Source organism: Furipterus horrens, unplaced genomic scaffold, assembly GCF_987537825.1.
Source record: "Furipterus horrens unplaced genomic scaffold, mFurHor1.1.pri manual_scaffold_9, whole genome shotgun sequence".
NCBI classification, from domain to species: Eukaryota; Metazoa; Chordata; class Mammalia; order Chiroptera; family Furipteridae; genus Furipterus; species Furipterus horrens.
This window is the reverse complement of record NW_028327179.1, coordinates 16,762,194-16,786,091: the sequence shown is the minus strand read 5'-3', so window position 1 is coordinate 16,786,091 and position 23,898 is coordinate 16,762,194. Positions and strand designations below refer to the sequence as shown.

At 35.8% G+C, this 23,898-nt stretch overlaps 1 protein-coding gene across 1 annotated transcript in view; it reads left to right on the top strand.

The window, feature by feature from the left end:
• The window catches only part of ABCB5 (ATP binding cassette subfamily B member 5), an 82,930-nt gene that overhangs the window by 32,480 nt on the left and 26,552 nt on the right, over positions 1–23,898 (top strand). The window contains exons 14-18 of the mRNA XM_090287809.1: positions 12,353–12,514; positions 13,971–14,111; positions 21,677–21,820; positions 22,722–22,826; positions 23,000–23,077. Coding sequence (XP_090143935.1) covers positions 12,353–12,514; positions 13,971–14,111; positions 21,677–21,820; positions 22,722–22,826; positions 23,000–23,077 — 630 coding nt within the window. The remainder of the gene's footprint in view (positions 1–12,352; positions 12,515–13,970; positions 14,112–21,676; positions 21,821–22,721; positions 22,827–22,999; positions 23,078–23,898) is intronic.

The window sequence follows — 23,898 nt, the reverse complement described above, 5'->3', positions numbered from 1 at the left end:
ATTCAGGATAGAGCTCTACCTATAGAATGAGCTCTACCTCTTGATATTTCATTTCTTAGGGCTTGAATGTACTAAAAACTGATTAAACTTAACCACCTCCTAAGTTACATAAGGTTTTTCCAGGTTTATTGAGGTATAATTGACATGCATATATAAGATTTTTTAAAACATATTGTAATAGTCTCCATAGTTGTTTAAAGGCTAAATGTTGTCACCACTGTCTTTTCATCCAGTATGCTAATCACTTCAGGCAATCAAAACTTGCTCAAACATTAAAAATAAATAGTTGCTTGGCAACATGGTAAACTAATACACAAATGCTTTTTTTTTCCTACTGGTTGAAATGAAATCTATATCATAAGTGAAAGGGAACAATGCAAAATACTTGTAAACTGTGGTTCCAATTATCTGAAATAGGCATACATGTGAATAAAAATGAATGCAACAAATATGGAAATAGTAACAGTTATAGGGCAGAACTGTGGGAGGGGTTTAAATTTTTTTGAATTCACTTACTATAATTGTTTCTCAGTTTATAAAGTGAGGGATTAAATCAACACTGTAGAAATATATATGTGTGAAACTGCTTCAAGCAATGTTTGTTCTTTTGGGGGGTGAGGGCCAATGGTAACAAATGGGATGACATAGCACAGTGAATTGGATTAATTATATGTGCCTTAACTTATTGGAAAATGACTCATGGCAGAGAGGAGAGTTCAGATACAGGCAAGGTAACGAAAGCTCCTGTGCCATGCCAGCACTCTACGCCCACCACAGACAGCAGCTGTGGAATCGATCCTTTGGGGAGATCCCTACATATGGAGGGTAGGGCATCCAGCAGGCCCTGTTTCTGCTCATCTAGGAACTCTCAGACCCTGCTGCTGCATGACACCACCTGACTCACAACAGTTAGCAGAGTTTTACAACTCAAAATATCATAACCAACCAAAAAGGGAACAGTAAAAACTATCCCTCCGAACTGATGCACTTCTTCACACCGAGCCCTCCCATATTCTTCCCAACCACTTCTTGCCATTACCCCATTGTCTTCCTGTGATGTGAACTTCTAGAACCAGGAAAACTAATCTATAGTGGTGTTTAAAAATCAAATCAACAGTTTTCTGGAGCAGGAGGTAGGTTTTGATTTAAAAAGGACACATAGGAACTATCACTCTTGCCCTCACTTGGATTATTGCAATAACTGACTCCCTGCTTCAGCCATGCCCACATCAATCTTTTCCCAACACAGCCACCAGGTAACGCTATTAACGTGTAAATTTGATCATGGCATGCTTCTGCTTCAAATCCTCCAGTGACTCCTGGTCTCCCTCTTCACTCTAATAAGAACCAAATTCCTTACAGTAAGCTACAAGGTACCTTGGAGTTAGGTACCAAACTCCTTCTGGAACCTCCTGTCCTGTCACTCTCCCCCACATTGGCTGCTCCATAAACATGCCATAGCACTTTTCATCAGCTAACATACTGTGCACGTATGCATTTATTTTGCTGTCCCTCTTTCTCCACTGCAATGACAACTCTTTGATGACAAAGGATGTGATTTAAGAACTGTGCTGTCCCCAACACTAGGACAATGCCTGGCTCTTAGTAGACAGCCAATAAACTCTTTTTGAATGTATTTTGGCTGAGTGTGATACAGAATAGTTCCAAGGCCTGAAATGCTTGTTTCTGGATTTCTTCATTTAGGCTTCCCAGAAACTAGTTTTGCTTCATTAATCTTGTTTAAGAGGAGAATCTAGGGTTGGTGGACAAAGATTAATGCCACAGGCTATAGGGTTCCACTCTGCTACTGGCTTGGACCCCACATACCAATGCAGCAGGCTTCCAGGCTGCCCCACCCTGAGGAGACATGACAGTGAACACCTGCACCCCACTGGGGAAGCGGAGGAAGCCCACACTGATTTTGGAATAAAACCTGTGAAAGCTATTTGAAATGATGAAAGTGGTATGCAAATCTAAGGAATAATTATTATCAAGGAAGGTTCACCTATTACCACATCAATGGAGAACCTTTAAAAAGGGCTTTTGTTAATCATCAGGCAAGTGTTTCCATCACAGTTTTATTCTTACAAGAGACAGAACTGCTTCTGTTGCAACCCTCTTGGGCTTTTCATTATCATCACTGTTCTTTCCCACTATGATATAGTCTGTTGGTCTTCCTCAAAGACCCCTTACCTTATATTTATGCTACCTAGAGAACTGAACAGTAATAAAATTGGTATATTAGAGTAAGCTGTGAGTTACTTTATTAAATTAAGCCCCAAGAAGTAGTTGCCAAAGCTGAAGTTAGGTTAATTATTGCACACACACACACTCACACATATTTTGGTGTGTCTATCAGTTACATATCTTGCTCTCTCTATGATACTGGGGTTTTTTTTAGATCTTTCCTTTCTCATTCTTTCTTTCTTTCACCATTTGTAACAGCACTATAATAAATGGGAACAGAAGGGGGATTTCTGCAAGGGGATTTCCTTGGCTGGAATTTAGCCAGAAGAACAAAGGTAACACGGAAACTACCTCATTCCCCAAGCATCATGGGACATTTTATAAACCTGCTTAATCAAGCTCACATTTGTAAGTCTTGATGTTAAATTATAGTCCACTAACTTCTTTTATGGTAGTGTTTCTCCACCTTAGATCAGGGGCCCATTGAGACTCTCTAACTCTAGAAAAATCTACCAATGCTCTTGTACACAAAGATTTACAATTAATATTGAAGGGTTCATAGACTCCTTGATGCCATTCATAAATCATTATTTTATGTGTAGTAAAGGAATAAGTGAATGAATAATATCTAATCCATAAGAGAACTAATGAGATAAGAACACTTATTCTCCCACTTTACTGATGTACACACTGAAACACAAGGAAGTTGAGTAGCAGTTGGGCAACAGTAGAGCCAGAACCTGGGCCCAGACTGTCAGCCCAAGAGCTCATTTACATAACCCCAAGCTGTCCTGCATCAAGATTATACATCTGCCAGGGACTGAAGCAAAACCTGAAACACTAGCCTCTTATTAAACACAGAATGACCATATGATCCATCAGTTCCATTTATGGGTATGTACCCAAAATAATTAAAATTAGGGATTCAAATTGGTGTTTGTGTACCTGTGTTCACAGTAACATCATTCACAATAGCCAGAAGTTAGAAACAACCCAAAGGTCCATCAACAGATGAACGGATCAACAACATTTGGTATATATGTACAACTGAAGTGTTCAGTCTTCAAAAGGAAGAAAATCCTGATACATGCTACAACAATGATGGATCTTGAGGACATTATACTGAAATAAGGCAGATTCAAAAAGACAAGTTTGTATGATTACACTTATATGAGATACCTAGAATAGTCAAATATATACACAGAAAATAAAATAGAGGTTACCAAGGGTTGAGGGAAAGGGGGAATAGAGAGTTATAATACAAAAGGTATAGAGTCTCAGTATGGGATGAAGAAAAAGTTCTTAAGAAGGCAGTGGTGATGGTTGCACACAAATGCACACAAATGAATGAATGCACACTTAATTATACACTTAAAATGGTTAAAATTTTATGTTATGTATATTTTACTACAAAAAAAAATACTAGCATTTTAAGCCTGAGTATAAAATAATAGTAATACAAAAGAAGTTAACCTCTCAGATCCAGGAGGACCCTACCCTTAAAATGCTTAGAATCACAAATTTCATGTTGTATATATTTTACCAGCATTAAAAAAAATAACAATCTAGCCTCTTCCCCAAACCACTCTTGGAATACAAACTCAAACCATACCTCAAATTGAGACTGTCATGTAAGCTTATAATAGACTTGCTTTTGTCCCCTTAAGCTGCTTATTTTGATCCTACTGTGTATAGGTACTGGATTTTTCTTTTACAAATGAATTTAAATCATTATTACTTAGCAGGATATTTCAAAGTCTTAAAAAATACAATACAAAGCTTTTAAAATATAGTAAAATATTTTTCCATGATCTGGATATGTGTCTTAGTGATTTCTGTAAATTTAAATTATTCCAAAGTTTTTCCCTTCCTCACAAGTAAGGAGAACTCATATATAAGATATTGATTTTCCTAATTGCTACCCAATAAGACATCTATAGTGTATTATTTATTGGTCAGCATTTTGGCATAAGTAAGATGTTACTCCATCATGGAAGAAAGATGAGCTCATTATTTTAGCATTTTTCTCTTCTTGCCACCACCTTACCATTTACTTTTTCTTGTTAATTTAGCTACAAATCTGAGCTTGTTAATAAAGTTAAATGAAGGATAAAGGCATTAAAAGACTATAAATCATTTTCTTATTGTCCATTGTTAATTTGTTAACTTATTTAGAAGAAAAGATAAAGAGATTTCAGGCTATGAAAATAAAACTTCATAGTACAGAGTATCATTTCTTGTTATTAACTAGGTAGTACACATGGTCTCATCTCAGCAGAGTTTAGATGTTGAGTATCTTTCCCTTTCTAGAGGCTCTTAACATAAGCATTTCTTTTTTCACATGAGTAGTTTCCTACAAGTTGAAGGGAAGGAGTTGAGGTGTAGATGAGTCACTTATTAAATATGACTCTAAGAGCCTGATATTTTGCTATTTGGCATCCCATTTTACAAAAGAGAGAGTATTCCAGGACAGGTGAAGTGACCTGACAGTAATTTGACATTGTTCAGCTATGGAACCAGTGTTGACCCAGAAGAATGCCAAGCCAATTGGCTTTTGACATCATGGGGAGGTAGTTAAAATACCAAAAACTTCATATTTCCTATATAAGTACCCTCGAGACCTTCTTACAGTAGATGATCAGTTAAACTTCAGTAGCTAAAAGAGGTGGAAACTTGTAAAGGAGTAGTGAGAGGTTTTACAGATGGTTCTCTTGGAGGACTGAGGACTAGGGTTTTCCAGAAGCCTCTGGAGGAGTAGAAGAAGGTGGGGAGGTGTGGTAGGTGAGCAGGTAGGGTTCCTCCACCATCATCTGAAACACAGCAGCCACCCAGTAATTGGTATGGTTTATTTAAATAGATCAAGTTTCCACAGGTGCTTTTATTTGGTGAAAGGATTTTGCATAAAGTCTTTTTTTAAGTTTAAAAAGAGTCTGAAGACTACCAGCATATGTTGTCAATGGGCCCCAATCCATCTCAAAGGCAACCTTTTGAGTGGCAGTCCATGGGAACTTGTGTTCTCATGGTTTTCTCACCCCCACACTTACAGGGGGGCACCAGCACTCTGTGTTTACAGGCTTCTCCAGAGAGTGTATTATCCCTGCTAATTGCCCAAGCAGTCAAATGCAGGCCCTCTCAAATGCTCCCAGCTTCGCATTGTTCTTTCTTTTCCTGTTACCCACCCTTATTCAAGGGCCATTACCACCACTAGTGAGAAGCTAGATGGTCTCCTCAGGCCCTTACCTCTGCCCTAGCAATTCTTTCAGGGATGTTTTAAACCACTCTCTATTTCAAAGTCCAAACTAATTATCTGGTGATTTATGGTTGTGCATGGAATTGTGAAGTAATCTGAAAAAGGCCACCAAAGTGTCAAGTAGAGACCTACCTTCCTGTTGACCTTTCTTTGGTCAAATAGGTAATTGCTTGGCTTTTAGCTTTGTATGAACTGTGAAGTAGGAGAGGAGATGCTAGGAAATTCTTTCAAATTGGTACTTTCCAGAAGAAATAATAGCAACAAAGGCATATTGAAAATCTACCACATCTACTTTGAGGCAGCCATAAAAACAAAGCAAAAACAACAACAATGAAATTGTTTGCATTAACTTCCCTTATCTTCATAAGAATTCCTGCTAAAAGACAAAGCATCAGCTCAAATTTCTTTGGTCAGTTTTCTAGGAGACTTTGGCTTCCAAAATTTCTTCTATTTTAAATCTGAAACAATTCGTATTAATTTTTTTTGTTGTTGTTCCCTGTGGCTAGTACATCAGTTTTATTTTGTATTTATGATGTAGTGGACTGGAAGCAATTGTAATACTCATCTTCTGTGTATCAAATATCTCAGGGAATCGCCATGTTCCATTGCCTTATAATGTTTAGTGTTTTGAAACCATTTTTTCATACATTATTCCAATTGTTTTCTTGGTTTCAGATGATAGGGTAAATTTTATTCTTGATATTCCATCTTGGTTAAAAGCAGAATCTGTCTTTTATACAATTGGCTCCTCATTTTTTGAGGCACTGCTTTAGTGTTTTCCTTTTTCAATATTTTTTCTCTTTTTTATAAAATTTGGAAATCGCTCATATTTGGAATCATAAATAAACTTCACTTAAATATTGTTTAAATGAAGTATGTGTTATAGAATCCATAATAACTCTTTGGTGTGTCTGCTTCAATCAATATGATCAATGTTAAGGATCAGTAATTCTCATCATTACCTGCATTTCAATAGAGGGAATTTAAATAGATCTCCTTTGTTCACATGTAAAACTGTTGCAAAAGGGACCATTTGCATGAAAGCCTGTCCTTAGTACTAGCGTAAGGTACAGGAAGAGAAAACTTGCAAGGTATAAGAAGTAGTCAATGCAGAGGGCTTTAGTCACATTCATGGGAAGACACCTCACAGAGATGGGGCAGGGTTTGTGCACTTTGCTGTTCAGAGGACCTGAGTGTGTATTTCAGCACTGCCACCTACCTGCCATGTGGCCTGGCATCCACTGTTTCACTTCTCTGAGCTGCGGTGTTCCTGTTTCTCAGAGAGAAATAAGCTACTTTGCCCGTCAGCTCACAGGACTGTGTAAGCAAAACCAGAGAGAGAAATGCTAGTTATAGAACCTTTCAAAAGCTCACATTCTTTAAAATCTAATATTCTGAAAAGTATGAATTATTTTTGCCATCCATAGTTGATAACATTAACCTGTAATATTGTTTGGCTTATTGATGGATGACTATTTTTATGGTCTTCCTACTTCTTTTTTAAAGATAACAGAATTGACTAGTGTTCATCACCTGAAATTAAAAATGTATATATATAGTATCTATTACATATATGTATTTGTCTTAAGGAGCAAAAAGAGAAAAACAGCAATAAGAACAGTTCAAACTATTATGTCTATAGTTATTTATTATGGCATCCATAATTTTTATCTTTTAAGTCTCAAAAACATGATAAGATCTGCCTGTATGAAAAAAAATAGAAATCTAATAGAAAAAGACCTTAAAAGTTCTGTATTCATATGTAAATACAAAGTGACGAGTAATTTTTAAAGAACAAATTTCATTTATATATACTATTTCCCTGTTCAGAAACCTCCGATAAATTCTATTCCCTACAGGAGAAACATTACTTAACATAGCTTTATATGAATTAGTCCTAAATTCTGTTCCTAGCCCCATAACATTCTGTTTTCCATAACCTCTGCTATATGTGCACCTTATTATTTCCCACAAATCCATGTTCTTTTCGGACCAACTGCCTTGTGTTGCTATATTCTCTATTATAATTGCCCCTCCTCTTTTTCCCATTTGACAAACGTATTCATTCATTAAGACACCACTCAAAAGTCATTGATTTGGCGATCTTTCTCTATTCAGCTAAACAGTTCATCACTTCTGTACTCCTATAGTATTTTTATATCATTCTATTATAGATTTATTTCTTTGTTAAAATTGTTTTCTGCCTCCCTTATTAGTTCTCTCAAGGGCAAGAACCTTAACTTGTCTTTTGAATTGGCCTCAATAAATAGTCAAGGATCTGCAGCTTAAAGATATTCAATTAATAACTTCAAAACTATTATTTACTAGAAACTTTTCATGTACAAGGCCTGGTACCAAGAACATTAATCTGCACAATAACCCTAAAATATAGGTAGTGTAACTTTTCCTCATTTAACAAATGAGGAAACTAAGACTCAGGGAGGTTAACTAATCTAAGACCACAGACCCAGAAATTGGCACACACCAGATTCAAATCTAGGAATTGAATAATAAAGAAAATATTGAAAGTTAGATTTTCCTTTACAAATGTGATATCTATCTATGATATTCTTTACAATTTGTATTTAATTAACGTAGTACAGTAAGAGTTATGTTCATCATTATGTGTCAGAGTAAACTGTATTATGAGTGTTTATTGAAACAGTGGCCTTCATTACAACATCATTAGTCTTCTTTGTCTGTTGTTCAAGAACATGGCTTAGCTATTCATGTGATATAATGATCTGCTTCCAAACTAAAAAAAAAATTAAGGGAAATTTTGGTGTTAGTCATATTATTTAATTATTTCATATTTCTAGAAAAAGTGTCTGAAGCACAGATAGGGCTGACAAAGGGCAGAAATAGCTATCGCTTCTATCTACTCTATGTGACAGGAGGTGCAGGTTAAATATAAATAAATTTAGATGCTTTGAATCATGATTTGAATCTGATTATTAGAAGCTAACTGAGGTCATGACAAGAAGGTACCCTGCCTTGGATAGATGTCAAGCCATTTTTTTTTTTTTTTCCTTTTTAAAAAATTTACCTGTTTAAAGGACTTTCTTAATATCCATGCTTGGTATAAACTAAGGTATACCTACATGAAAACATGTATACCTTTACCAATAGTCAGGTTACGCTACATAGTTTGTGAAGCCCAGTGAAGAATGAAAATGTGGGGCTTCTTGTTCAAAAATTAAGAATTGCAAGATGTCAATCCTGGGTTTCAGCACCAAAAAATAATGATAATAATTGTATAATAGCAGCAGGAGAGCATTGAGCCAAAAGCATGACCTTTCTGAGCATGGAGCCTTGAGCAACTACATAGTTCATATACGCATCAACCTGGTCCTAGCAGGGATCCTGTTACGGCTACCATGACTAGGAGAAATCTTAAACTAACTATGATACAGTGACCTAGGCTCACATCTGACCTTTGGCATCAATCCTTATTACCAACCCAACTTATAACATTCTTAGTTGGCTTGGTGGAGTACAAAATGTGCATGCACATGCGCACACACACCCCTCAGGTGTATGTGTATATGAATGTATATATTCCTGACATAACTATACCTGTATGTGACATTTACAGATACATAGTATATTTAAATTAATAACAATATCTGCTTATAGTGGAAGCCTAGTTTTAATGACTTCTAGTGTCTCCATCCTCAATACTATTTGTCAAAGTAAGTTTAAGTATTAAAGTCCATGGAGGGCACCTAATTTTGGTAGTAGCCACTTCTCTATTGCCATTTTTAACCTGAGCGATATATGATTCCTCTTTAACTTTCCTTACCATAAACCATAGTTCAAAAGGTTTTAAGTTATAATTACATGACCATATCTCCCAGTTCTCCTGAGAAAGTTCCAGTTTGCCCTTTTGTCCCAATCAAGAGTGTCCTGGTTTCGTTGATACTTTAGATGGTCACCTCAACATAAGCTAAATAGATGAGAATATAAACATGGTACTATAAAAATAGTAAAACAAAGGCCTTTAATAATAACAGTGTAACTATTCAGTATTTCATAACAGCATCTATTTTTTGCTCAAGTGCCTGTAAGTACATTACTCATAGGAACAAAAGCTTTTAAAAATAGAACATATTTTTCCAAATTATTTTAGCTCTCTTGCTTTTAAAGAAAAGTGTAATACATGTATATTAGATAAAATTGAGAAAACTGAGACAAGAAGAATACAACTCAGAGGCCCAATTATTATATATAAGCATTGTTAATATTTTGATGTATTTCTATATAAATGTCTTTTTCTATGGATAGTGATAACATGATGCATACATTTTCCTACATTTTCCATATAACATTATATTATAAATCTGTTTCCACCTATCAATTACTATTGTTTTGAAAAGTTTTCAAAAATGTTTTCTTCACTTACAGATTTGGAATAAGAGAGTTTGAAAGCAATACTCAGCTGTTTCATTGAGAATACACAATGCAATAGAGAGACCCTTTTCAGAGAATAGAGTACACCATAGCAGATTCTAGTATGAGTCCTTTCAGTGACTAGATGAAACCTTGAGCAACCCTGTTAACTTGTCTGAGCTCCATTTTCCTTCTCTATAATAAGTAAGAATAAAAATTCAATATCAATAACATATTAGTACCATAGTGTTAATAATAATAATATTAGCTAGAAGTTCTTAAGTACCCAGAAAAATTTTAGTGTGCTTATATTATGCCCAATGTATCAGATATTGTGCTAAGCATTTTACAAAACTACATTACCTGAAGAATAATCAAGACAACATTGTAGAGGAGCAGTGAAGCTGAAAGACTTAGATTAATAGATAAGAAGGCCTATTTTAAACTTACGGTGGTTAAGACTGTGTAGTATTGGTGCTGTAATAGACAAACTGAATAGAACAGTACACAGAATGCAAAACAGACACAAAATAATGGTCAACTGATTTAATGACAACGACAGCTCTGCAGCGCAACAGAGAAAAGATGGTCTTTTCAAAAAGTGCTGCTGGGGCTATTGGTTAACTTACATGTTTGTCCCCTTATCTGCAGGGTATACATTCCAAGATCCCCAGTGAATGCCTGCAACTGCACATAATACCAAACCCTATACATAACTATGTGTTTTCCAATACATCTATATCTATGATAAAGTTTAATTTATAAGTTAAGCACAGTAAGAGATTTACAACTAATAATAAAATAAAGCAATTTTAACAATATACTGTAAAAAAAGTTATATGAATATGATTTATCTCAAAATGTCTTCTGAATTTATTATTTCTAAAATTTTCCATTTAAATATTTTCAGACCACAGTTGACCGAGGGTAACTGAAACCATGGAAAGTGAAGCCTTGGATTGAGGGTACTACTCTATGTGGAAAATGTACATTGACTCCTACTTGATACCACACACAATTTCTGATAATGTATAGAGCTAAATAGGAAAGGCAAATGCTAAAGATTGTAAAATCAAAGAAAAACATCCACATGACATTGGAGTAAAGATTTCTTAAATAGGACACACCAAAAAAACATAAATTGTAAAAGAAAAGTTGATCAGTTAGACTCCACTAAAGTTTTTAAATTATATTAATCAAAAGACATCATTAAGAAAGTGAAAAGACTACCATGTAGAGGAAAAAATAATCATAAAACATAGTATCTGAAAGGCCCTCATATGTCAAATATATAAACAACTCATGAAAAGTGACAAGGAAAAGACAGTTCTAATAGAAAAATGAAAAAAAAAAAAAAAAAACTACAATGCACAAGAGAGAATACCCAAATTGTCACTAAACATATGAAAAGTTGTTCCACTTTATCAGTCATCAGGGAAATGCAAATAAAAGCCACAATATGATAGTACTCACCTACCAGACAAAGACAGAAATTACCAGGTGTTGGTGAGAATATAAAGTAACTAAAATTCTCCTGTGCTTTTGGAGGTTTATAAATTAGGACAACCACTTTCAAAAGCTATTTGTCAGAATCTAAAAAAAGTTGAGTATATGGCTCAGCAATTCCTCTCCTGGTATATAACTAGTAGAATTGTGGACGTATGTTCAACAAATAAACATGTATAAAAATCTATTCATTATAGAAAAAACCCTGAAACTACCCAAATGTCAAACAGCAGTAGGACAGGTAAATAAATTGTGGTATATTTGCACAATGGAATGCTATACAGCATTAAAAATGAATGACTCACAGCTATATGCAACAAAAGAGATGAATTTCAAAAACACAATGTTAAACAAAGATGCCCAGACATGATTCCATTCATATAAAATACCCAAAGAAATTAAAACTAATCTATGCTGTTAGAAGTCAGGATAGTGGCTCCCATTCGTGTGGGTGAGCTGGGCAGCAGTTATTGGAAGAGAGCCTGAGAGCATTTCAGGGTGCTGATAAAAAGCTGGCTGTTTCTTAATCTGGGTACTATGCCTCTGGATATATTTGGTTTCTGAGTGTATTGATCTGTACATTTATGTGTAGTTTTCCAGATGTATAGGAGGCTTGTAAAAAGCTAAACATATACTACCTTGAATCATACCCACCTAGTTAAGAACTACCCCAATTTTAAAGACAAAAATGAGAAATAGTGAGTTTAAGTTATTTACTTAAGTTACTTTTAGTTACTAGCCAGACAGCTCTTAGGTGGCTGAGATTAGATGGTTTTTAGTTTTCTTTCTAGTTCTAAGACTCGGTGGTTTTATTAATCCACTAATGTGGAATCTAATTAACTTTCTGACTTTGTTTTCATTTTAATTTCTATTGGCCTTCCTAATCTATCAATGTTTCTAAATTTCTATATTCAAAGATAACATTCTTGACATGTAAAATATGACAAGCAGTTTTCTTGAATATTGAAGAGTTTGTTATTTCTACTTTTTTTTTTTTTTTTGATACTTGCTGTTTTGTAGGCAAGCAAAGGTCGGACGACGATTGTGGTAGCCCACCGACTTTCCACTATTCGAAGTGCAGATGTGATTGTGACCATGAAGGATGGGATAGTGGTGGAGAAAGGAACACACGCAGAACTAATGGCACAACAAGGTCTATACTATTCGCTTGCAATGTCACAGGTAATGTTTACATGTTTACATGTTTTAAACTGGAATCCCAACTCCTCCACTTAATAGCTTTTGGACCTTAGGCAAGTTATTTAATTTTTTTTTTTTTTTGCCTCAGTTTTCTGATCTCTAATGGGGAAAATAATGGTAACCTATTCATGAATGTCTGTGAGTGTTAAATTAGTTCATTCATGTAAAATGCTTTGAATTATTGTTGACATGATAAATTTTGTTATATTACTATTAGTAACATTAGCATTATCCAATCGAACTTTTCAGAAAAGTTCAAACCAGGGAAATGAATGCTGTAATAATTTGTCTTGAACATGTGTGATTTTTTACAAACATATTCCTTTAGTGAGTTCCCACATGAAAATGAAATAAAAACAGGTAGAGATATATACATACCAAAATTTGTTATCTTGTCTAGCAGTCTTATCAGAAAAGGAATTTATCTTTGTCCTATTAAGGCACTTTCTTAGAAAAATTTATCTCCTGAAAAAAGCCAAATAAAAGGTTTTTTTTTCTTGGTAGAGAAATTTTTTTAAAAAGAGATAGCGTAAAGGACTGTCTGGTTAAAGATGTTAGGATAGTATAAAACTGGTCAAAGTTCATTGTACTTTGAAGAGACTGATTAACAGTTGTTAAGCTTGTCAAAGAATCAGTGTCCCTGGGAAGCCTTTCATGTGCATATTCTCCTTTGTACCTAAATCCACCAATGTCTTTCATCTCCACTCCCCACCCTGATCTCTGCTGCCATCATCCTAACTGGGCTCCTCATTTCTGTCTCATCCGCTTCCTCCCCTGTCTTCCTGGGGAAGCCAAATTTACTTACTCACACCACTAAGACAGGTCTCATTTCTCTGAATACCAAAAAAACAAAACTAGACTTAGAGCATTCTGGTTTAGAGCTTTACCCTATCTAATAATGAACAGTCTTATTAAGTTGAACTTGACATTTTTGGAATTTCTTATTGTTTATGAGTTGGCCTTTTGGTCAGTTTGGAATGGGCAGCAATGGCAGGTGTGAAACATGTTATTCTCCTCAGACCTCCCTTAGGCTCAGGACCAGCCCCACATTTAAGCATCTAGTTACATGTTATAAATTTATGAGCTAGGAAGAAGGGGTCAGAAATAGTGTCTTTGAGTCATCTCCTTCACAAAGCTCTTTTAAGTAAGATCTGTCCCTGCTAGTGGAATAATTGTTTTGGATTAAGGCATTGTTTTCTCTAGTTAATTATACAATTGGGGGGGGGTTGCAGAATAAGTAATTGTCACTTACTACATTTTAATATGAGTTGGACTTGCTCTCTACGAAGCCTGAAAACTTTAGCAAGACCTGCGTAAGAATACGAGTATACCGCTTTTAATAACAGAGGCAAAATATAGTTTTAGAGGGATGTTCAATAAAATTCCTTTGAACTTTTAAGGCATTATTCTAATGGTTGCCTGTATACTCATTATTAAGGATATTAAAAAAGCTGATGAACAGATGGACACAATGGCATATTCTGAAAAAACTACCAGCTCAGGTCCATTGTGCTCCATGAAGTGCAGCATCAAGTCAGACTTCACTGACAACTCTGAGGAATCTACTCCATATAAAGAGGTAATGGTTCAACTATCAACAAGTTTTACTGTGTTCTCCAATGAATCCTAATTTAATCTTTATAATATTTAGAAATTACTTATGAGAAAATGTTACTAGAGCACTAAATTTATAAAACATAAATCTTTCCCAAACTTCACTCTAGCATCACTGTGACACTGTAAGGAAGGCCCTCGAGTAAAACTGCGCTTTTGTCAGAGGTTGTTGTGTAGACAAGAAATCTCATGAGTATGTTACGCTATTCTTTCCCATGAGGCAAACCATGAGTTAAAACAGTGGTTCACAACAACAATTTTTAAAAATTGTGAGATAAAAAAATGTAAAAGATACAATAATAAGTAAAACAGTAACTCAGAAAGTTTGGTACAGATACGACCAGTGATGCTCAAGATCCGCTGGGGTCATACAAAGACCCAAATCCACTCCAGTACCAGGACACAGATAAGCACCAGCATGTACGGGATCCAGCCATCCAATCCCAGGGCACAACAGAGAGAGCGCTGAAGAAAATGTTCAGGGTGCAGCTGAGGCCCCAAACAGTGCCAGCCTGTTAAGGAAAGGGGGGCTGCATGGAGAAACAGAAATGAGATTTGAGGTGAAAGTGTGCATTGAAGACGGTAGTACTGAGAGGTGTGAGATGGAAAGAGGGTTAAAGAAGGCTGATCTGGACGGGGGAAAGGCCTGGGGCAGGAGTGGGGAAGCAAGCATGCGAACCAGCACTCCCTGCCCCGGTGAACAAAGCTGTGTGTAGGAGGCTACAGGCATCAGGGACCCGGCTGACACAGGCCCCTGCTGTCTGGGCCCACGGTGACGACCTTCCAGGCCAAGCCAAGAGCCAGAGGAAGCACTTGGTGGCCAAACATATGAGAAAGTGGCACCCTTTGGGCACCTAACTCTGAAAAAACTGCAAGCAGAGCGTGGGAGATAAAAGCCCACCCTGCAGGAGCCTTCCCAGTGAGCCACCAGAAAGAGCAGGAGGAGAAGTTTCTTCCTCCTGCAATATCTTTGCAGTACCCTCTACAGATGTGGTTTGACATCTTACTCCCTGGCAAAGGAGAAATATTTGTCAGACAGAAGGGTGAATTTGGACCTCAGAGGCAATAAATCAATAACCAGGACAGAGGTGGTATTATCTTAAATACAGGAAGAGCAAATATAAGGGCCTGGAGTTGGGGGTTGCAGTGGCTGAAGAAGAGAGGGGTAGGCAGGGGGAGTGTGGGAGATACTCAGGGACTAAATCGTGTAGTGCCTTGTAGGTCATAATAACAGCTTTGAGTCCTATTCTTACTCGAACAGAAAGCCATAGGGGTTTTAATTAATGGTTCATGACCCACAAGGAATCTTTGGATAGAACTCAGAAGCAGTGAACCTGAATGGGAAAAAATTGCAACTTTTTTCTTCACCTACCCTTGATAGAAATTTAATTTACTTTTATTATGACTATAAACAACAAACTACAATAGAATTACCAGTGCCTGTGATGCCACCAATGAAAATCACAGAAATATTCATATCATATTAGTTATTTTAGATATCTTAGATCCATTTACATTTGTCACTATTAAATCTTGTACTTAATGTGCTAATAATGAAGCATATTCATAACTATGTCACTTGAATTTTTGCTAAATTTTTTGTATAATTGGTTTTCTTTGAGATCTACAGGTTTAATAGATCTATAGGTTTAGAATTATTGCAACTATATTTCTCCTGCGAAAGAGTCCACAGACTTCACCAGTCTTCCAAAGAGTTTCATGACACAGTTGGTTGAGAACTGTTGCATTAGTGGGTCTTATTTGGAAGAGTGCATGAACTGATTTACTTGCTATGACTGCTGTGTGGAAATGGTGTTTGGGAGCCAGAGGGGACCAGGGATAACAGAGCAGGGAAGGCATGATTGTGACTAAATAATGGACCTGATGGGCCTGACTAAAGCTGTCTGCGGAAAAAATCAAGTGTAGGTGGAGAAGTAACTAGGATGAACGATTGAGACCTAGGACACCGTAAAATTTAAATTCAGACAGAAAAGCAGTAGCCAGCCAAGGAGCTTAAAGAATGGCTGGAAAATAAGAGAAAGTCCAGGAGAATGTGGTATCATAGAAGCCAACTATGAAAAGCGTTACAAAAAAAGGAAGAGGTCGTTTTTGTCAATTGCTGTGAAAGCCAAATAAAATTAGAGATTTCTACTTCCAGCCAAGATTTGTTAACAGTGATTAGATTTACATTCCTGCTTGAAACATCTAAGAAACTGGACAAAATGTGGGAAACAGTTTTCTAACACTGGACATCAGGCAGAATAAGACAGCGATCCCTAAGAAAGGGGAGAAAAATGAGATGAACCTTATCATTGACCCAGGTTATTGCTTAGGTATTTTCCAAGCCTCAGAGCTTGAAGGAGAAACCCAAGCACAGCCTAGGTAGGAGGCCAAAGTAGGTGAGTCTTCAGAGCAAAGAGCCAGAGAGAAAAAACTTCTCAGAAAGAGGGAGTGGGGGGGGGGAAGGGGGGGCAGGGAGAGAGTTTTAGAGATCTGCAGAGGTTGTCCCTCAAATCTTCATCTAAGTATCGATTAGTGTATATCTTGGGAAAACTGCCAAAAGCAGGAGAAAGATCTACTAGAAAGGCTGAGCGGGAACTCACACAGGGCCACAAATATTTCGTATTAAACCAGCCGGAGTGAGAAATCTCTAAAATCATGGAACATTGAGTTAAATATTAAGAAAAGTATTGCCTAAGAGAGAGAAAAAATTAGCCCCAGGCTGAACTCAGCTCTGAGCCCAAATAAATAAAAAAGCTTAAAAGAAAACCTCAAAACTGTTTCCAAGTAATTTAAATGTGTTCCAGAACAAGGCTGAATTATATATATATATAAAACAATTCTAAAATATCCAATGAGTAAAATTTACAATGTCTGGCATTTAATCAAAAATTGCCAGGGAAGTTAAAATGCAGGAAAATAGTACTCAAAATGAAGAGAAAAATCAATTAATAAAAATAGACCCAAGAATGGCATACTTGGTAGAATTAGTAGAAATATTAAAGTTATTGCAGCTATATTTCATATGTTCCCAAAGGAAAGGTGGGAGGAAACAAAAAAAAAAATTTGAACAAATAATGAAAAAAATTTTTCCAAATTTGATGAAAACTAAAAACCTTCATATCCAAGACACTCAATAAATTTCAAGTACAGTAAATATGAAGAATACCATCCCAAGGCACATCATAAACAAATTTCTTTAAAAACTGTGATTAAGGGGAAAAAAATTAAAGCAGCCTGAGAAAATTGACACAATATGTATAGGTAAGAAAAAACACAGACTTCTCATTAGAAACAATGTAAACCAGAAGACAACAGAGCAATAGCTATAGAGTACTAAAAATAAAAAACTCAAATTAAAATGCTACATGCAGAAAAATGCCTTTCAAAATAGAGGCAACATACAAAATTTTTCAGGGAAAAAAAAGGCTAATGTAATTTATCACCAGCAGGCCTCCACTACAAGAAATGTTCAAGTAAGTTCTTCAGGCAGAAGGAGAGTGAAATCTGAATCTATGCAAAGAAATGAAGAGTATCAAAAATAGCATATAAATGGGTTTATATGAAATAATGGTCTTTTCAATATGCTTTCCAAAATAATTTACATTTTTAAAGTAAAAAAATAACATTACAGTATGGGGTTTAAAACACAAGTATAAGTAAAAATTTATTAAAAATAGCCAAAGACTGGAAGAAGAAATGGAGGTGTTCTATTTTAATGTTCTTAAAGGATATAGTATTATACTTGAAGGTAGACTAGACTGTCAACCCTGGCTGGTTTGGCTCAGTGGATTGAGCGTCGGCCTGCGAGCTAAGTGTCGCTGGTTCGATCTTCCAGTCAGGGCACATCAGAGAAGGAAAACTCTGACTCCAAAAAACCTCCACTGCCTTGCGGCATACCTCTTCAGGGGAAAGGCTAAGGGAGTAAACCCCGACAGAAAATCCGGAGCCGGAGTCCCTAAGGCGGTTTGACGTTGTAGTCAACACCGGCAACTCCTGCGGCGCACCTGAAGCCAAGCTGTATTGACTCCGTCTTTCCCTTGGATCCTTCAGCTGCTAAGAGAGGGGGGGTCTGCTGCATGGGCAACAGCAAACCCTCCATATCACCCTGCCCAGGCTCTGTAGCTTCAGCTTCACTGGAGAGGACACTCCAGCGTCATCGCAAGATGTCGATTCAACACGGGAGGAGACAGATACCGTGTCACTCCCGAGTCGGACTGCACAGCCATTTTCGGCGGTGCAGATAGACTCTTAAGAAGCTACACCATCGTCTCTCGAGACGGACGGCTGCCGACGACGACGAGACTAGACTGTGATTTTAGTAGCAGTCAAAGTAGATCTCAGAGAAAAAAAAATCACCAGGGCTAAAGAGGATTACTTCATAACTATAAAAAGATCAGTTTATCAAGAACTGAAAAGAGAAATAGACAAATGTGCAATTATATGCAGAGACTTAAACACCCCTCTCTTAAATATTGATGGAACAAACAGACAAAAGTTCAATAGAGATACAGATGACTTTAATAGCACTATCAACCAACTTGACCTACTAGACATTTATAGAAGTCTAGACCTGTTGACAGAAGAATACACATTCTTTTCAAATGTACCTGAAACATTTATCAAGATAGAACATATTGTGGACCATAACACAAGCCTCGATAAACTTCTAAAAATTCAGGTAATGCAGAATAGAAATAAATCATAAATGAAAAGAGAAAGAGCCTAGGAAACCTTGAGATTTTTGGAATCTAAATAACTCACTTTTAAGTAATGCATGAATCAAAGAAGTCAAAACTTGACTCACTTTCAAAGTACTCTCCATTTGATGCAATTGAGATGTTTTTTCCATTGCGCAAAACAGTTTTTGAACTTGTCCATTTTGATGCCGTCGATGCTTCTGCTGCTTTTTGCTTTATCTCTTCAACATTGTCAAAATGTTTCCCTTTGAGGACTTTTTCATCCAGTGAAACAAAAAAAAAGTCGCTTGGGGTGATATCTGGGTAACAGGGAGAGTGGGATACCAGGATCATGCTGTTTTTGGTCAAAAATTGCTGAACACTGGGCGGGTGTGCCCATCTCATGAGGGGCAAATATGTTGAAAGGGTCTTCAGAAAAATTCACTAAAGCCAAAGGGCAGCCTCTCACAACACTGCCAGCTGGTACACTGATACAGATGGGTTCCAAGAACATTCACCTAGCAGGGGAAGTCTGTACTACAAGGAGTCCCATCCAGAAGATAATTTCAGCTTTGGGGGGTCCCCCCCCTTATGCACCTATTATGAGATCCAGTCATTCTATTTCTAGGTATTTACCCAATAGAAATAAAAACATATGTACACACTAAGTCTTGTATATGAATGTTCATAGCAGTTTCATTTGTAATATCCCAAAAGAGTGAATGACCCAAATTTATGTCAGCTAGTGAATGGATGCATAAATTGTGGTATATCCATACAAAGGAATATAACTCAGCAGAAAAAAGGATTGAAATGTTAATTCTTGCAACAACATGAATAAATCTCAAAGTAATTATGTTAAGCAAAAGATGCCAGATGAAAAAAAGTATATATATATATACTGTATGATTCCATTTACATAAAATTCTAAAAAACGCAAAATAATCTATAGTGACAGAAGCATATCATGGTTGTAGGGGAGGAAGACGGGCAGCTAAGAGTTGTGGGAGAAAGGGGTTACAAAAGGCAGGAGAAAACTTATGTGGGTAATTGGTATGTTCATTATCTTGATTGTGGTGATGATTTCACAGGTATGTAGTTATGTCTACACTTATCAAATTGTACTTTTTAAATATGTACAGCTCGTTATATGAAAATTATAACTCAATAAAGCTCTAAAGTAAGATGAAATTTTAAATTCTTTGGGAGAGATTTTTTAACTTTTTAAAGCCCTTTTGAGATGTTTTTACAGAATGCCTTTAATTTCATATATTTTTTATATCAGAATATCTTAAAACATGCTATAACCTATAGTATATTTAGGTAGCATGGAGTCTTTTATGACTTTACTAAAATTTTTTATTTTGTTTTTATCTTATTTCATTTTATTATTTTATATCTTGAAAACAATATTTAAATAATACTTATGTTTTAACCTGTTATTGTATTTTTTCCCAGAGGCAAAATGATAGATTATTCTATAGGAGCAAGATAGCCCTCCTACATTTACTGGTGCAGTAATTTACTGGTGTTATGTCCTGGGGCCCACTAAGCCTTTGTTTTACTACAAAATGAGGTGATTTTATTTTAAAATTTCATTAAAAAAAATTCACACTCAGTGTTCAACAAAGAGTTACTATGCAACTCTATAAATTTCTGTATTTTTCTGAACAATCAACTAAATGAAAAGTGAGGCTCTTTATGACGATGATCTTCAGAAAACTTCAAAAGGAAAGAATAAATAGTCAAATTAAGTAACCCAATATAATTGTGGTTTAGCCATCCTGAAGACACTTTCAAGGCTTTAGAATTTGAAAACTTCTATTGTTCAAACAATAGAGTGTGCATTATATTGTCAGACTAAAATTAAAGCAAGAATTATAAACTATTTATAGTCTTACCTCTCTGGTTATTAGGTTCATAAATGTCATTATTTCAAGAGTGAATACCATGAGGAAGTTTTAACATATGGAATGCCTAGTAGTTTGCTACTTTCCTATTCAAAATAATTACGCACCACAAAGCTATTGACGAGATTTTTAAAGTTTATCTCAATATCACCCTCCATACATCCCATTGGAAGGGCTAGAAGACACCAGAACAGCTACTTGCATTGTGCTTTCTCTGTATAAGATCTGGGATTTTGCATAACATGACCCTTTCTCTGTAACAATAACATTGACAACAGCTAACATTTATTGGTTTCTTATTGTTTGCAAATACTGAGGTAAGCTTAATTCTAAAAACAATCCTATAAGATAGGAATTGATATTATCCCCCTTGGTAAGATGAAGAAACTGAGGCTTGGCAAGTGTAAGTAATATGGTCAGATAGTGAAGCAATTTTCTTGTAAATGGGAGGCCCCAAACAAGCTTTTAATAAAGGTGTTAGAAAATGTTTCTGTAAATTGCCATGAAACTGGAGAATGTTCATGCTTAGAATGTTAATAAAACTTTTACCTTTTGTCTCTGCTTAGTTCCTACTTAGATTCTATCTTATCCTAGAGTATGATATTTCACCCAGTTTAACAGGAATAAAGAAAAACATGCCTGTCACTTCTTCTGTGAGTCTTAGCTATCAAAATATGTGGGATAATTTGTATTTTTTAATGGTAGCGATTAAGTAAAATGCCAGAAGGAAAAGTTGCATAAATAGTCACTTCAGGGTAAGATTTCTTTGTTTTGAGGTCATCGTCAATAATATGGGCAGTGAAATCTTTCTAAGAAAAATTCTTTCTACTCTGCCACCTATTATATTTGCTACTTTACATTATAGATCTGTTTAAGATGGCTAACACCAGGTTTCATCATGCTTTCAAACTGGGGTTTTAACCAAGATGTTTTATTTATAGACAAATCTTCCTGAAGTCTCACTATTAAAAATTTTTAAATTAAACAAATCTGAATGGCCTTCTGTGGTTTTGGGGACATTGGCTTCTGTGCTAACTGGAACTGTTCATCCAATATTTTCCGTCATCTTTGCAAAAATCATAACGGTAAGTAAAACTAACTTGTTAATAATTTTAACAATTTTAAACAGTGTTCCCTGAGAGAAGAGACCTGTTGTACTCTGGTCTGGCAAGGGGAAAAACTGGGACTTGTGGTGGGGTCACCTGCACTGTGAGATCCATGATTGAAGGTTAACTAAATGTTCTCAAGGAGTAAGCCAGCCTCTACTGTGAAGCGTTTGGCTGGGCCGTGTTGACTGGGCAATCAGTAAAGAAATTGCTTTGTTTTCTGATTTGGACTCCTGCGCTGTGTCAGTATTCCAAAGCACTGAAGCAATAAAATAGACAAATCCAACTGCACTGCTTTCAACTCATCGGGATAATGGCCGTTTTTTATTACCAGCCAGATCAGGGAGAGGAGATGAGTTTTGGGTTTTGCCCTGGGACCCAGGAAAGTTGATGGATTCATGATTTTACCAGAGCTATGTTAAGTTTTCATTCTCCCAGATTTACGCAGCTATGCTTTGTCAACATAGATTCCAGTATATGTATGATTACTAACTTTAGAAACAATTTCTAGGGACATGTACAAAGTTCTCATATTGCAGGTAGTGCTCTAAGTAGAGAAATACTAAGAAACCTGAGGTATTGAAAGTTATTGGAAATAATTCAAACTGGTGGTTACTGTGAAAATAATAACACAGGACTCATTTGTCTGATTTAATATTTATATAGCTTAAGTGAGAGAATTAACAGCACGTTATGTTTTTACCATATTTAATAAACATAGAGGATAGAACAGTGGTGCACTTTCCCTCCGGAAATTTGTATATAATCTTCTTATGTTGAAATTCATTTTAAAAACCCTAATGAATAAACACTTTAGTTTTTTTCTTTCTTTCGTGTTCTCTTCCAATCACCTGATTTAAAAAAATTTATTCCTTTTCAGATGTTTGAAAATGATGACAAAACCACATTAAAGCATGATGCAGAAATGTATTCCATGGTATTTGTTATTTTGGGTGTTATTTGTTTTATCAGTTATTTTATTCAGGTAAGCTTTCAATGAATTAAATAAGTTTGAATATGATTATTTTTTATGTTATCTTCTCTATTTGAGTTTTAAAATAATAACTAATAAAATATAAATCAGTAAATATAATAAATATTACAAAGAAATAGAAAAGAGAGTTAAGAATAAATATAAATTTTCTTTTTGTTTTGCAGGGATTATTTTATGGAAGAGCAGGGGAAATTTTAACCATGAGATTAAGACACTTGGCATTCAAAGCCATGTTGTATCAGGTCAGTGTTTAGTTGACTTTTTTTCTTATTTTATTTAAAATGTGCTTTTAAATATTCTAATTTTCAGTTTTTCTTCAAGTCAATTTCTTGATACAATCTCTTTTTTTTTTCTCATTTAAAAGCATCTGAGGTCAGAATTCTTATAGTATATTTTTTTAAGAGGAGCAAGTCCAAAATTATGTTCTAAATTACAACTTATAGAAAACAGGGTTTAGAGTCTACTTCTCGTTCCTTGCATTTTTTTTTTGACAAATCTATCTCCAATGTATAACGCAGTGTTCTAGGATCAGAATGTAAGATCAAATTAAAACTGAAAAGAAGGGTTAAGAGCTGCAATATCTTGGAAAACATTTTAAAAGGAGGAGTTAGTTTCCCTCGTTCTCATTCATATGCACAGCTTAAGGATTTTTTGTTTTGCTTTGTTGTTTGCATTTTTCCCATTAACATTTATCTCTTAAGTTTTTTTCACTTCATCCTTCTTAAAGCATCCTATCTCTCTCGAATCATCGGAAGAGTCCTGAATTCAGATAACATAGTCTAGCTGGCAGGTCAGCCTGCTGCACACAGATGATCAATCACGGTTATGAAAGAACTAAAACTAGGTGGATTAAGTCATAATCTTGAGAAGTGAGTCTTGGAGGCAAATGGCAGGAATGTCTCAGTTTAGCACCTCAAAAATTCTCCCAGGAGGCAGGGGTATATTAGGTTACCCTGCAAGCCAGTAATCACCTGGAGCCCCTAACCCCGCTTTCTGTCACCAGAGCTCACTGTGCAGGAACAAATAGCTCCCTGCCAAGGTCATTTCTTTTCAGAAACAGAGC